This window comes from Alligator sinensis, unplaced genomic scaffold (assembly GCF_000455745.1).
Source record: "Alligator sinensis unplaced genomic scaffold, ASM45574v1 scaffold1165_1, whole genome shotgun sequence".
Classification (NCBI taxonomy): domain Eukaryota; kingdom Metazoa; phylum Chordata; order Crocodylia; family Alligatoridae; genus Alligator; species Alligator sinensis.
In genome coordinates, this window is record NW_005842477.1 from 303,529 (window position 1) to 318,691 (window position 15,163).

Here is a 15,163-nt window from a genome sequence, read left to right on the forward strand (position 1 = left end):
GCCCCGCCCTTGCAGCTCTCTTAAAGCTGGGATGCAAGCTTTCTGGAGTTACTCATTTTGCAGTTATCTACTGTTACTAGCTTTTTGATACAAATACAGTGCCCCTCTCTCCCACTGCCTAGATTTAGGGCAGAAGTATTCTTTTAGTACTTCTGCCTTTTCTGTATTATTATTGATATTGTTATCATTTCAGTTAATAGTAATTCACCAATACAATTGTTAGGATTATTTTTGTTCCTGATAAAGTTTATAGTTTTTAACCCTTCCAACTGCAGACTTCTGTGTGTCCTCTTGCTTCCCTTACCAGATTTCCACTGTTCTCATGTTATGGTTTGTATCAATTGTTATCACTTCCCCACTTTTCCATTTGCTACCTATATATTTTTTCCTTTAATTACTTGCACTTCTCTAAACCATGGTTTTTTATTTTTAACCTGTGAAGCCTTTTTTCTCAGTTGTTAGTTTGTGACTTTCTTTCAATCTAAAATACTCTTAAACTTTTACTAATTATCTTTCATATTTTTTCTACTTAAATTCAATCTATGCTCATAATTATTTTTAGCTTTGTATAATAAATATTGGGCTTTTTGAAATATGTACACACTTATTTATTGGACTTTACTCTCTTTATGCTCAACGAATGTAGTCAGGTTTTGATCACCTGTGGCATAAGGGACCACTATGTTTTAATTCTGCCATCAATTTTATTCCATTCATAGAATCATAGAGAAGTATGGCCGGAAGAGATTTCAGTAAGTCATCTAGTCCAACTCCTTGCCTGAGGCAGGATCATCACTATACAAACCATCCTATACTGTTCCACAATCTAACCTCTTAGTAACACTGCTCTGTCAACTCTGATGCAACACAAGACATAACATCCTAACCTGCCACAGATAAAGGGGACCATGGCAGCGAACATCCTGATCCTGCAGGGGTAGTTTAAATGCTCAGTAAATCCCAGGAAGAGGGCCATGCCCCCCTGCTACAGAGAAAGGCAAAACCCACCACAGGCTGTACCAGTTTGGTCATGGTAAAATTTCTTCCTGACCCCAGACATGCCAATCAGTCTAACCTGAGTGGAGAGGCAAGACTGTCTAGCCAGGAACATCCAGGGTTAAGTCCCAACAGGAGCATTGGTACACCCATTAAAATCCCCAGCCTTGGCTGCAGCTGACACCCAGTGCCTCTAACATGTGTAACAGCAAGGGGGGTTGAGTGGGGGTGGAATTCCCTCCCAGTTCTACCAGCTCAGGAGCATGGGAAGTCCCCCCATTAGAAGGTAGGTATAGCAATGCCTAGATCATCCCCAACTAATGGCTGTCCAGCCTCTTCTGGAACACTGCCAGTGATGGAAAATGCACAACTTCCCTAGGTGTCTATTCCATGCTTCGCTGTTCTAAAAGTAAAGAAGTTTTTCCTGATATCCAATCTAAACCTATTTTGCTGCAACTTCAGGCCGTTAGTCTGCATCCTACTCTCTGCCCCAAGAAAAAAAAGGGGGTTTTCTCTCTTCCTTACGGCAGCCCTTCAAGTATTTGAAGATTGCTATCAAGTCTACTCTTAAGCACCTTTTCTTGAATACGCCTAGTACCTTCAGCCTCTCCTCGTATGACTTGCTTTCCAAGCCCTTTATCCTCTTTGTTGCCACCCTGGAACCTTCTCTAGCTTCTCTATGTCCCTTTTACAGTGTGGATCCCAGAACTGCACACAGTCTTCCAGATGAAGCCCAACCAGTGCAGAGTAGAGAGGCACAGTCACTTCCCACATCTTGCACCTGACGCTTCTATTGCTGCATTCCAAGACCACATTTGCCTTTTGTGCAGCTGCATCATACTGCAAACTTGTATTGAGTCTTTCTACCAAGACTCACCTGGCAGTGTGCCCATCGCCAGGCAGCAGGAGGCCTGGGGGTGGGTGTTAGAGGCAGCTCTGGTGCAGTGTCTCTCCACCTGCCTCCTCCCTGCAGTGATAGTGGTGATGATAATGGTAGCGGCAGAGCAGGACCCCTCAAAAGGTGGCGGCGGGCAGAACCATGGCGGTGGGCAGCAGGTGGAGGGCAAGCTGCGCACTAGCATGGAGAATGGGGTAGGGACTAGGTGCTGCACAGCAGCTCGGGCACCCCCATGGCTCCCGAGGAGTAGGCTGCCAGGTGGAAGGAACCTGCCCACGCTGGGTGCCTCACCTAAGTGTCTAGCAGCAGGTCTGCCTGAGCCTTGGCAGGGCTAAGCCCCCCTGAGCTTCCTCTCAAACAGCCCCTCCCCTACCCAGTGCCATCTTGGTGGTACTGGGAAGTGGAGGGGCTATTTGAAAGGAAATTCCGGGGGTCAGCCCCCCTGAGGCTTAGGCAGTCACATGTGCAAATTGCATTTTTCATGAAAATCGCTTAAAACTTTGTGATTTTTATGAAAAATGCAAAATCAGGATTTAAACCAGGCCCTATATATAAGTAGAAAGATATACTAGACCCTACTGGGAAATAATTATTCCATAACAGTATAGTAGAACACAGTTGGAGATCTCTCTACTTCAGAGTAGATACTTCAGAGCCTCTGTACTGGCTGTACTGATCTTTAGTGAATTTGTGGTTGCTGAGTAGAGATGTTTTATTAGCTATTTCTGTTGAAACTTAGGTAGAGGAGAGTGCAGGAAACTGGTTATCTCCAATTATAATTATAGTTGGGGGGTTTTCAAATGAATGATTTGAGCTTCCTCAAACTGGAAACAAGTTAAAAGTAATATATAATTCGGGGGGGGCAGTAAAAAGGGTGTTTAAAAACGTTGTTTAGAGACATTTTTGGATAAGTGTGCGCTTGTTTTGCACTGTTACAACATGGAAGTAAATGCAACTGACAGACAATCTAGAAGCACTGTCACATCAGTAATCAGATTAATTTTATCAGTCAGTACTTAAAGATGTATGGCCTTACAAAAAAAGAATTGCTAGGTTTCTTTTACGAATCAGGGTAGGGCTCACAGTGTTGGCATGACAACTGCATGATTCTTATGTTTGTTGTTTGTAACTTACTGTTTAGAAATAAACTTGCTAAGTTTTCTTTTTGGTTATTTAAGATAAAATGTTTTTGTTTTAACAAGATTTATTTTCTTCACCTAAATAGGCAATTTATTCTTTTTCCTGCTTTCTTACAGTGTAAAAAATGCTGGATGCAAATTGTAGAAGACATTTTCCTGTGGAACTTATCCGTGTAAATCTTCTCTAAAATTCCCTGAAGGTATATACCGCACTTGTGATGGACCCTCTGAATACTGCTATGTTAGGTTTGGGTTCTGATTCCGAAGGGTTTTCTGAGAAGAGCCCGTCTGCAGTAAATACAGGCACAGTGGCAGGCAAAAGAGAAGCAGAGCTAGAAAGTTGCACTAGGGAAGAAGAAGAAGAAAAGAAGAACCAAGAGGGGACCAACAGTGAGGCTGGAAAGAATGAGGGCTTGACTGATGAACAGCAACAATTTTCAGTGAAGGAAACAAACTTTTCAGAGGGAAATTTAAAATTGAAAATTGGTCTTCAAGCTAAGAGAACTAAAAAACCCCCAAAGAATCTTGAGAATTATGTGTGCCGGCCTGCCATAAAAACCACCATCAAGCAACCCAGAAGGGCACCAAAAAGTGGGAAGATGACAGATGAAAAGAATGAACACTGTCCTTCAAAACAAGTGAGTAGTATGAAACATTTTTTAATTTCCACATTATTCTAAAACAGGTTGCATGCACTGTTGGCCAAATTACATACCTACAGAAAATGTAATACAGCCTTCTAAAGTGCAGTTACAATAAAAAAAAGCAGTCTCTCCCAGAATTCATGGTACATATCCATTGATAAGTTTATGGTCTGAGTTAGCTTACAAATCTAAAAGGTTTTTTTGTCTTCACTGCAAGATCATGCTCTATTTAGACTGCTCTGTATGTTATCATCCACAATGAAGATTCTGGCTTCATAACTTAACTGGACTGTCTGTTAACGTTGGCAGAAAATTCATTTTGTTCTTCCACTTCTTAATTGACTTTGACAAAGCGTATTGCATCCTAAATGGATAACCTGAGGAAAGTACTTGAACAGTATCAAAATGATTTTTAGTCTCTTACATGGAAGTTTGCTCTTCCCTCTATTTGAACTAACATGATGTATTTATAACATCACTATCATAGATGGATTTATACTGCTACTTAATAGTTGCGTTAATGCCTTGCTGCTAACCATTTCCCTTGCTACCCATCTATGCCCTTTTACATTGTCCGTGTTTACTACCTAAGGCCTTGATTCAGCAAAGTATTTAACATGCATCTAAATCCTGTGGAAGCCAAAGCTTAAAGTTACCATTGTGCTTTATTGAGTTAAGGCTGAAAATCCCTGCTCCCAACCAACTGTTCTTGAAAACCCATCTTCCTTTATTCCTGAATCCTTCTAGCTCTCCACCTCTCTCCTTGTGCTTCCCCAGGATTTATTCTATAACTGCCGTCACTTGATATGGCAGCCCCCAGGCAGTTTGTCCTAAGACAGGGTTGACAACCTAGGGTCTGCAGGCTGGTGGACTTTGGGAGCTTCAGCTGCCCTGTGCCACAGCTAAGTGGTGGGGGGCTTTGTTTGTATTATATTGCAGCTGGCTGGCCGGGGTTTACCTTCATTGCACCGCTGCCAAACATCCGGGAGAAACAGCAGTGACCAGGGCCTAACACTAACCTGCCTTGCACCTAAGCCAGGTCAGCTTGGCTTACCGCTACAAAAAGGTCGCTGTCCTTAGAGGATACCATGCCTACCCCTGTCAGTCAGTTCCCCCTTTAGTGCGAGTCTCTCTTCTTGCCATATGGCTCTGGATGTCAGAGGTTCCCAAAATGGAAGGCTACTCCATTTCCCAAGCCTGCAACTTTTCCAACACAGCTGCCTGCATAAACACACGTTTGGCAATGTTTGTAGAGTCCACATACAAAAGGTGGCGAAATGATGATTCACTGATCATGTAATGACAAAGGTCTGTTTTTCTGCTGTCTGCTGTACATAGTAAACACAGAGCTTACTGTCCAAATATTGGATTGGACAGACAAGTGAGGATAATGAACCAGGCAGGACGCTGATAATGGAGAACAGATTCCCCACTTCTTAGTTTAAGCAGACCTATCTTAAGAGGTTTAAACATTTTTTTTACCCATATGTAAATATATTTAAAACTTTTATATAAAAAAAGTTTTATTCCTAAACCTTCTGGTTGCAAAGATAACCTTTCTGTTATGAGACAGTATTATTTTCCTGAACTAGTAGGCAAGCAGAAACAAAAGCCTTGAGAAATATGTGCTTGTTGTGTTTCTGTGATGGATTTAAGGTCTGAAAGCTTTCTTTAAAAAAGAATTCTGTTTATTTTATTTTAGTAATATCAGGAATATCAGCTATAGATTTTTCTTTGTGTTGTTTGAAAGTTTTTTATCAGAGATATTGAAGATAACTCTTGCACCTTAATTCAGTGATTCTTAACCAGGGTGCTGCGAGATCCTTCTAAGGATCTACAGTGCCACACTAGAGCAGTATTAGCACTATTAGGTGTGTAAACATCCAAACACGATTCACCAGAAAAACCCAGTGATTTCAGATAAAGACGACGCTGAGAGATAAAGAAGATAGATACACACAATCCCGTTACAATGGTCCACAATGGTGGAAGAAGTGGTTCGAAGAAAAGTGTCTCAGCCCATATGGAGTCTCATCGCGGGGGTCCTCTTCGGGTGGAGTGGAATCGTCCATTGCTGAAGAACCCTCTCAAAGTGAAGGTCCAACTGGTGCAGAGGAGGGGGTTCAGGCGGTCCCCCCTGGGTCCGGTCTGGCGGCGGTTCGTCTGGTGGGGTGGGAGTGCTGGCGGTTGCCTGTGATGTGTTCCACGTAGATGTCCCAGGACCAGCAGATGGTGTCAGACACCATGAGGCAGCGCATCAGCTTGGCATAGTGGTGGGAGATGCAGCAGGCACGCAGGACGCTCTCGTTGCTGGGGTCCCAGGCTCCAAGCATGCCCACGATGAGCGCGTTGACCGTCACGTCGTAGCCAAGGCCCCTCAGGATGTTGGCCAGCGGGGCATACTTCTCCCACTTGCGAGCCCGGGCATCGGTGAAGGTTTGGTGCCGGTTCTCGAAGGGGATGGTTACGTCCACGATCACGACCTTCTTGGCCTCTTCGTTAGTGATGACTATGTTGGGTTTCCTTAGCCAAAAAAAACAGTGAAAATGAAGAGCTGATCTCTTCCAAGGGTGTGCCTTGAGTCTAAGGAGCTATGCTCTGAATCTGATGAGGTGTGCCTTGAGTCTAAAAAGGTTGAGCACTACTGCTCTAGCTGAAGCTGTAGGAGTGCCAGATCTTTTAACAAAATTATCTTTTTACAAAATTCTGGTAACTTGAATTAAGCAGATGACCCCCAAGAATTGTACACAGTCTGATTTTAAAAATTACATTTCCTCATAATTGCGTATCAATTTCTTGTTGATCAAATTCTTCAAAAATCATATAATTTTTCAGGCTGTACAGATTTTGAACCCTGCTGTATGTGGTTTTGTATATAAAAAGAGCCACTGCTACTCTTTTAGATTTTATTAATTAAAAAGAAGCAAAAGAGGAATCGCCTGTTTGTTTTCATTCAGTTCAAAACCCTTATTTCAGTTTAACTTTCCATGTCGTCTTTTTTTTTTTACCTTTGAGACTAGAGTGCCTCTTAGGCTACCTCTACACATAACAGGTATGACACAATTAACTTGTTAGCTGTGCAGTTACCTTAAGACCAGCTACACATGCAAAGTAGCAGTTGCACCATAAAAAACACCATTCAGATATAAAGTTAGACCTCAAAAATATGTATTAACTTTATAGCTGGTTGCTGTTGCATTTTAATTTGCCTGTATAGCAGGGTTTTAGCTGATAGGATTCGAGGCTGTAGGGGTGCAGAAGGCTCAGCAGGTAAGGGGACTCAGCCCCAACAGCTGCTGACTCTGAGTCCTGTGGTTGGGGTCCCCCTGCACTGGCAATAAGGTACAGTGGGATCTAATGTGCGATCCCACAGTCATGCCTTCTGCCGTGCACATGTAGAGGGAGCCTTAGTGTATCTGAAAGAGAAATTATGTTTGCCTTTTCTGGACTAATCCCAATCAAGAGAGTGAGATGGGGAAATCTAAATCTGCCAGATGCTTTCTGATAATTGGTTGAAAGGCTAACTTTATCATTGTCTAAAGGTACCTACAGAGGAAGGAAATTTATGAGAATAGATGGTTCTTTAATGTAGCAGAAAAAGGCATAATGAGAGATTTAGTGTTTGGGAGCCAAATCTAGGCAAATTCAGGCTTGAAATGAGGCATAAATTGTTAATGGCCTGAGTCTAAATCTTTCGTATACCATTGGATGTTGCTTAGGGCATGACCAGGAATCTGCTGTTCTCATTTTTCTGCTGTTGACTGAAACAGAATAATTATTACAAAATATCTATTACTTAGCATTTTAATAAGGTTGGGTTTTTGGCCTAGTGTTCAACCCCCAATTTGGAGGATGGTTTGACATGCTTTGTTTGCTTTCTCCTTTTGATCAGTTGGAGCATCACTATCTCTAAAACTACTGCTGTACTTCTCAGAGTCATTGGAACAAGCAGGCTATTTCACTACATAAAAATATAGCTAACTTTCTGGCAGTTTTTAACAATGGACTTAATTAAACACTGGAATTTAACCACTCATGCAGTGGATTCCCTATCATTTAATCTTTTCATTTAAGTACCGCGTAGCTTTTTAAAAAATGTAGTAGTGTGTAGCTCGGACAAGAAATACAGGCTTGATGCTGAAGTTATCAAGTGAGTTTTCTGACCTCTTTTATAGCACAAAGTATATGATTGAAATAGTCATCTTGGCCTACACTAACTGTATTAAACTCTCTCTCACTTTTTTCAAATAATTTTCATTTTTTTTATATTTTTCTCTTGCTGCTGCAATTACATTGCAGAGTTGCCAAAGCCATTTGGCTGATGATGTACCTGAATGTATGGCCTAGAGAAAAGTATTGATATAATTTTCCCCTACAATTTTGCTCACCACTGACCAAAAATAGTTCATTTTAAATCTCATATACTTAGGAACCTACATAAATTACAGTAGAAGTTTGCGGTGCAGTGGCGCCTTTAATCTCACTTTTTTTGCCAGTTTCCCCCCGCCCCACTGAGTGGCTGAGAGGTACATAATGTTGTGGTTTTTGCCTTGGCCACACAACAGGGGCAGGTTGTGTGACGAAAAAAGTGACATTAAAGGCATTGCTATGCAGCAAACTTCTGCTGCAATTTAGGTAAGTCCCTACATATATGAAAAACTGTACTGAACACTATTTTTAAATGAGTTTTACTATGCACAGTCCCCACTCCCGTTTCATGTTTTGGCATTTCGACTGGATTAGAATGGTCTGCTTTTCTGTCTCATGGTATTTCTAGCAAGATGGTTCAAATGCACCTTTTAAAATAAACGCTCAGCATGATTTCAGATAAATAATGGGTTTGATGTCTGAGCAATTTCTGCAGTCTCTGTGGTGAAATACAGTAATACCTTTTCCCTTTGTAGCTATGCTTCAGAAAATGAAAGTGAACACTGAATACCTACAACTCCTTTTCTTTCTACAAAAAGGTAAAGGCACTTTGCCACATTCCAAAATACCTGTACTCTGCAGAAAGAGGAAGCTGAAATTGAAGGGGAATTTAGTCCTTGTCATGTGCTCAGCTGATCAACAGGGACCACAGAGAAGGAGATGAAATGCTCTCTTGTTAGCCTCTTCAGGAAAATTAGAATCCTTCTTAAGAAAAATTGCATTTCTTACCATGTTATGTGTCTCAGTTCAGTTTGCCCATGAAATCAGTTTGGGAACTTGGGCAGTGAGATTTCAGTCAGATTCTCCAAAGGTGATTCAGATTTTTGTGAAAGATGAATGGATTTAATGAAAATAATGAGTTTCATGCTTAGAATTTCTCCCTCAAAACATATTACTTGCTTGCATAATACTTATGCAGACTAACTCACTGCTCAACAAACAATTGTTTGAAAAAATTATTGGTATACCTCTGTAATGTTCATGGTTAAAACAGTGAAACAGAATGGAACCTGCCTGTGTTCTTCTGCCTTGTTGTTTCTCTGTTAAACTGCTGAGTGAAGATATTTTGTGGCTCCTTTATTGTCCTTGGTTGAATAGGTGAACACTGCAGGAAATTTTGCTGATGAAATCACAGCTAGCTGCTGAAAAATTCACAAGCAAAAGGTGGCAAACCTGAAAAGAGTTCCTCATTTTAGCTTTTCCAGCCTTTGTGGTAATTTAGGGGGGAAAAGCATGAAATCATTTCATTCTTTGAAGAAAGCTCACTTCCTCTTGAACAAAAATATGACACTTTTTTCCTATTTGGTTATGGTAGCTAGTTAAGACTGACTCTGAAACAGGAGTATGTGACACATGTGTATGAATAATTTAGCTTAGAGATACTTTCACATGGTATTTGAGAAGTTTTGCAGAGTATGTTGATGGCAACATTTAGTGTGCTTATTCAGAACATTTGTTTGTATCATATGATATGTAGTACAAAGAACAAGTGGAGCAAAAGCATACAAGTGTAAAGAATATGTAATATGGATTGTTGCTTGCTAGTAATTCCCAGGAATGTAAAAACTTTCTGCTCAGCAGAGTACATTGTTACCAGCAGATATTTTCAGAATATCTGCTTGCTTTGGGCACCTCTACTTATGGGGGCTAAACTTGACATCCTGCACTTGGTTGGTGGCCCCTTTTTGAGCATTTTGGCTTTAGTGCGAACCATTCAAGGTCCACACAAAGGTGAACACACTTGATAATTCTGATGATTTTGCCTGCAAATAAATATAAAGGCAAAACTTTGACGTTTCATTTCGATGTCTAGTTTCATAATGTAGCCAAGAAGATGATTTTAGCACTTTTTACCAGTATTGAAATAAATGTAGCTATGAGCATGTGCCCATACGTGACTACACCTGCCAAACAGAGGTATATGTTATAAGCACATACTGGATGAGGCATTGCTTCCCAGAAACAATTGTGAGTTTGGTCAGTGCTGCTTATTCCCAAATCTTATTAATAAATTGATGATTTTTGGTCATTTTAAAATGTCTTCATTTGAAAGGTAGAGCAGGGGGAATTCTTGAGCAGTTATTTCCTCCGTTGATAGAATCCTGTGCGCGTCTGTCAAAAGCAAACCACAGTGCAGAGCTGTTGAACCTATTGTACCACATCAAAAGAAAGAAAAATGCCTATTCAGCTGCATATAGACCAGCTTGGAGCAGCAGAAACAAAGTGAAAGCAAGAGGATGGATATACAGTGTAGGGCTGTGGATAAACATGGATAAAAGTACACCTTACAATGTCATGGTTGTTCAGTGCAAGGGAAGTGAAGTTCATTCCCTTTCCATTTAAGCAAACATGCTTCAACAGAAGATATTGTGTTGGAGAAGAGTGGCATCTTGCTGTACCTTTGAGGCTGTAGGACAGATATTGGCTGCCCTCTCAGCTGTCTCTTTTGTTTATACAACAGGAAAAAGTTCATCTGAAGTGTGAAGCCCTAGCCACAATTTACGCAAGATTATGGCTGCCATAGACAAGCTGGGCTCTGAGCCAAACTTTTTTCAAAACTAAAAAAAACCTTTTAGCACTAACAACTTCAAAGTTAGTAACAGAGAGGAGCTAAAGACATCATCCCTCTGAAACATCTGGGGCTGGAGAGACCTGGCCACAGGTGTCTTTAAAAATTATTTTAATCAACAACCTTTCATTTGGGGGAAACTTGTTTAATTTCTGGAGTCACTCCTGGGACCACAGGCAATGAGCATTGTTGAAAACAACATTCAATTGCAGGGGCCTGCCCTACACTGAAAATTTTAGTGTAGATTAGTGAAAACGTTAGTCAAGATCTGAACTCTAGCACAGTCTGGACACAAGCATATTTATACTGATCTATTGTTTCCCCTACTTTGAGCTGTGTTAGATGACACTTAAAACCTGTGGCTGGCAATCATACCATGGCTAGCACTGCCAGAATTGCACTGATAGTAGATGAATGGTAGGAGACATCCCTAAAATTCTCAGTGTTGACCCAGCCCGGAGGTAGTTTGAAGTTGGATCAGCAGCCAAGTGCTTGGCCAAAATGGAATATGAGCCTGACTGAGTAAAAATAAATTAGAATTGGAACTGTAGAAATTACATATACTCTAAGAAGCTAACAAAAGCAAAGCTTTGGGGCAGTATTTGAAAATAATTTTACTTTGTGTGCATCAGCCTTGAATTCCAAAGTCAAAGGGCTGTCAGCAGCTTTCTGAGAATCTCCTCTTTTTAAATCAGGCAGCTGAGCTCAGCTTATGGCGGGGTGGGGGTTGCCATCTTCTGCCCCGAAACAGCTGAAGGAACTTGAACTACTGATGCTAGAAGAATGTGAAATCAGGACCTTTTCCCTGTACTTTCTGTATTGCCACTGGCAGTTGTTCCATTTCAGTCCAGGTGCCGTCCCTGTTTTTATAATATAAACAGTTTAAAACAACTTCAAACAGAGCGACTAAAGTCCATTAAGATGACTGCAATGCTCCCAGTGCAGTTGGACTTTTTATTGTAATTCTTGTCCTCGTCTTTCCTTCCCCAGCCCCATTGCGTGTTTAATCAGATTGGAAGCACTTCAAGGCAGAGCCCATGTGTTTCCTTGGCAATGTACTACTTTTGGCTGCTGTCAAATAGTATTGGATGTTGTAAGAAATTAATAACAATAAAATTTAGGTGATTGTTGTAATGCTAATGTGATATCTTCCTCAGTGGAAGGAGAACTCCTTGGATGGTGAAACCAATGAAGTAAAGTGTTGGCCAAAAGCCTTAGCAATTTCCCACTCATCCAGGAACATTTAGTGGTCATTATCATTTTTTTGAATACCAGAATTGCTTTATAATTTTCACTCTTAGCTTTCTTTGTACATTTGATACTATTACTGCAAAAAAGCCTGAGGCACATTAAATGTTTTGATTGCTGAGCTCTTAGTAACTTATAATGGGAAAAGGTAGCAATATATTGCTTTTGCAGTCCAGTTGATTGGTTAAATGCATCTGTAAATTAATCTGATAGTTGGACAACAGCATATGAATAACTTATTTTTATTTAGAAAAGTCACTTAATACCACCAACCTTCAATTACTTAATATTTCAGAATGTAGTAAACAAACAGTTGTTCAACTGATCCACTTTATAAATGTTGCCTCTCATATGCCTTGTAAATACAGCAGCAGCCTGTTGATGCAATAGTCTCTGAGAAACAAAATGTTCTCATTGAGATGTACCCATTTATTGGGCTTGGGTGGGGTTTTAGTATCCAATTGGCAAAATAAAATTGGTTCTCCAAAATTGTTCATTAAACCGATTTGCTTCCATTCACAGTCCCTATAGTAAAGTGACTTTCTGAAAAAAATCTAAATATTTGCCCTTCACTAGGAATGGTACTTGTTCACTGAAGTTGTAGGCCAAAATACAGATTTTTTTTTCAGCTTCCTGTGTTTAACTTCAGTAGTGGTTTTAGTTTGTTTTCTATATAACTGCCAGTTATTTTCAATGGGCTTTACAAATTCATTTGCTCAGAAGTGGAAGGAAAAGAGTGTCTTCACCTTCTGTAGAACTTCCGTTTATTTAAAAACAAATTAAGATACAAGATCTGGGTCTTTTATCCAGTCCAGGATTTGCTGTGTCTGCATTTTTCTGAAAGCATGTCTTTTACTTATTTAGATACTGGCCCAAATTTAGTGCCTGATTTGAGAAAGAGAATACCTGTGCTTATTATGTGGGAAGGAGCTTTCAAATGTTATCTGAGCTTAAACTAATGCAGTGCTATTTTTCTGAATCTTCTCATTCTAAACAAGTCTTTCTGCTGTTTCATTCGCATACTACTTGGAGCTTTCAAAGTTGAGCAGTGACAGAGGCACTAGAACTAACTATGCATTGAGACCAGAATTCAGAGGGTACACCTGTACATTGTAAGACAGGACTGTAGTGAGACTAACGAACAAGCTCTTGAACCAGAAGCAGAATATCCATGTCATTGGCCTGTATGGATTACTGCACTAAGCTCTCCATTCTAAAGCTGATTGGCTGTTGCAGAGTACTGCACTAAAGCAGCTTTACTGTTTCTGCCTTGTGGTATGTGCCAACACAGTGCTTCCACATCCCATACAGAGGCATTCAGAAACAGTTGGGGGAAGGGTTTGAGTAGCTGAGACCACTTTTGAAGAAAACAAGAGAGCCTAGAGTTGGAAGAAGGTGATTATCATGTTTGAGAAGAGCTGGTTGAGGTGGGAAGGCCTTCAGTAATTATCACTGTTACCTACCATAGTTTTTTAAAATGATGATGCGAATTGAGCAGGATCCAGGGACCTGTACCTAACTTAGATTCTTTCCCAGAAGCTTGGGATGACAGAAACTGCTTCATCTTGGTCTTGGCCTTGTCCCTGGGCAGATGGTCTTTTAATGTCTAGTAAAATTTCAAAAAGTGGGCTTATTGATAGTAGGTTAGAGATGTTCAACACTCTGAGAAATATGGGAGAAGAAAAGAGAAACAGAAAAATATATGATGGGGAGATGGAATATGCAGTGTAAGGAAGAGGGAAGAAAGAACTGTATTGAGTGGGGAGAAAAAGAAAAGAGTAAATAGACCAGTAGCCCACATCTTCTAAATTTGGGACCCAGAAATTAGGCTTCCCAAATCCATGTTTTGGTGTCTTAACAGTGGGATTTTTCAAAGTGCCTAAACAATTTAAGGCACATCCCATTGACTTTCCATGAACAGGGAAACCCAAAGTTAAGCTCCGAGTTTTAAAAAATGTTTTGTCCCTGAAAACCATAGAAAACTGAGAGTAAAGCCAGGAAGGAAAGAAGGTCTAACAAAAGGATGAAGTAACTAAAGCTGCTTAAAAAGAATAGTGTTAATATTCTAGCAGTGCTGCTCATTCATACAACAACTTATTCAACAAATATTTTTATATTGTAGTTGAGCAGCTCCAGAGCTTTCTAGATGCTATTTGAGAAATAACTGCAAATGAATTCTGGTGTTATTTGTTCAGTATATTCAACTTCCTTCTGCTATTTGACCAGCTTGGTTAATTTTTTTGTAAACTATGTTGAATATAAAATTGCTTGCTATTAAGTACAGTAGAAAAAGCAGTTTTCTTATTAATTTAATTTGCAGAAGGTTATAACACTACATGGATTTGGTGCTAATATCTTTCACTCTGCCTATTAGACTTAACCCTCAAACAAGTAGATGACATAAGTTTACAAAGGCCTGTACAGTTAATTGCCTAACAGTTATAAGGGACAACAGTCTGTTGCATCCCTATGCCCTTGTAGAAGTTATTTTGTCCAGTGTGTTTCAAAAGTTTCTGATGGGAGTTGCACTTAAAAGATGAAGATTCTTTAAAGGCAAAGATTAATCTTTTGAAACACTCTCATAGGAATGCTTTGGTTTGTCTGCCTATGTCCTTAGACCAACATGGCTACAACCTATACGCCTGTAACACTGGTTTACCATAGCATTTTAGCTCAGAAAACTTGGATTTTAAATATGTTTGAGCTATAACTGAAAGTAATGATTGTTTATTATATTATACGTTTTCCTTTTCACAGACCAACACAGTTTGGCATATTTTAGCATGTTTAACAGTCTACTTTGGAGAGAGCCCCTGGCTGCAATAGTAGGAAGAGTTGTGGGACAAATTTGATGAGAACAGACTAAAGCTGCATGTGAATAACTTTACACTAGTGGTTCCCAGTCTTTTTGAGCTGCAACCCAACTGCCAGCTATTTCATGACTGAGTGTGACCCCACTTCTCATCTGAGCCCATCAGGGTAATTCAGTGTCTGTGGCACTTGTGTCCCCACTCATAATGGCCATGACCTCTTTTGGAAATCACTGGTTTACTCATTGCCTGTCCACACTCGGGATAGTGTGCAGAGTCTAACTCCATATAATCTGATATCAGGTGGGGCTTCTTGGTATTACTTTATTATTCAGTTAATTGTTCAGCTTGGTCTTGTTAGTGAACACTAATTTTTGTGAACACTAAATATAATCTATCTTTTAAAAAAAAAAAATATATATATATATATA

At 40.1% G+C, this 15,163-nt stretch overlaps 1 protein-coding gene across 3 annotated transcripts in view; it reads left to right on the plus strand.

The window, feature by feature from the left end:
• Positions 1 to 15,163, plus strand: part of ASH1L (ASH1 like histone lysine methyltransferase) — an 85,391-nt gene that overhangs the window by 315 nt on the left and 69,913 nt on the right. For all 3 annotated transcript variants that reach the window (XM_025212658.1, XM_014523332.2, XM_014523333.2), the window contains exon 2: positions 3,151 to 3,671. In XM_025212658.1, coding sequence (XP_025068443.1) covers positions 3,252 to 3,671 — 420 coding nt within the window. In that variant the 5' untranslated portion in view covers positions 3,151 to 3,251. The remainder of the gene's footprint in view (positions 1 to 3,150; positions 3,672 to 15,163) is intronic.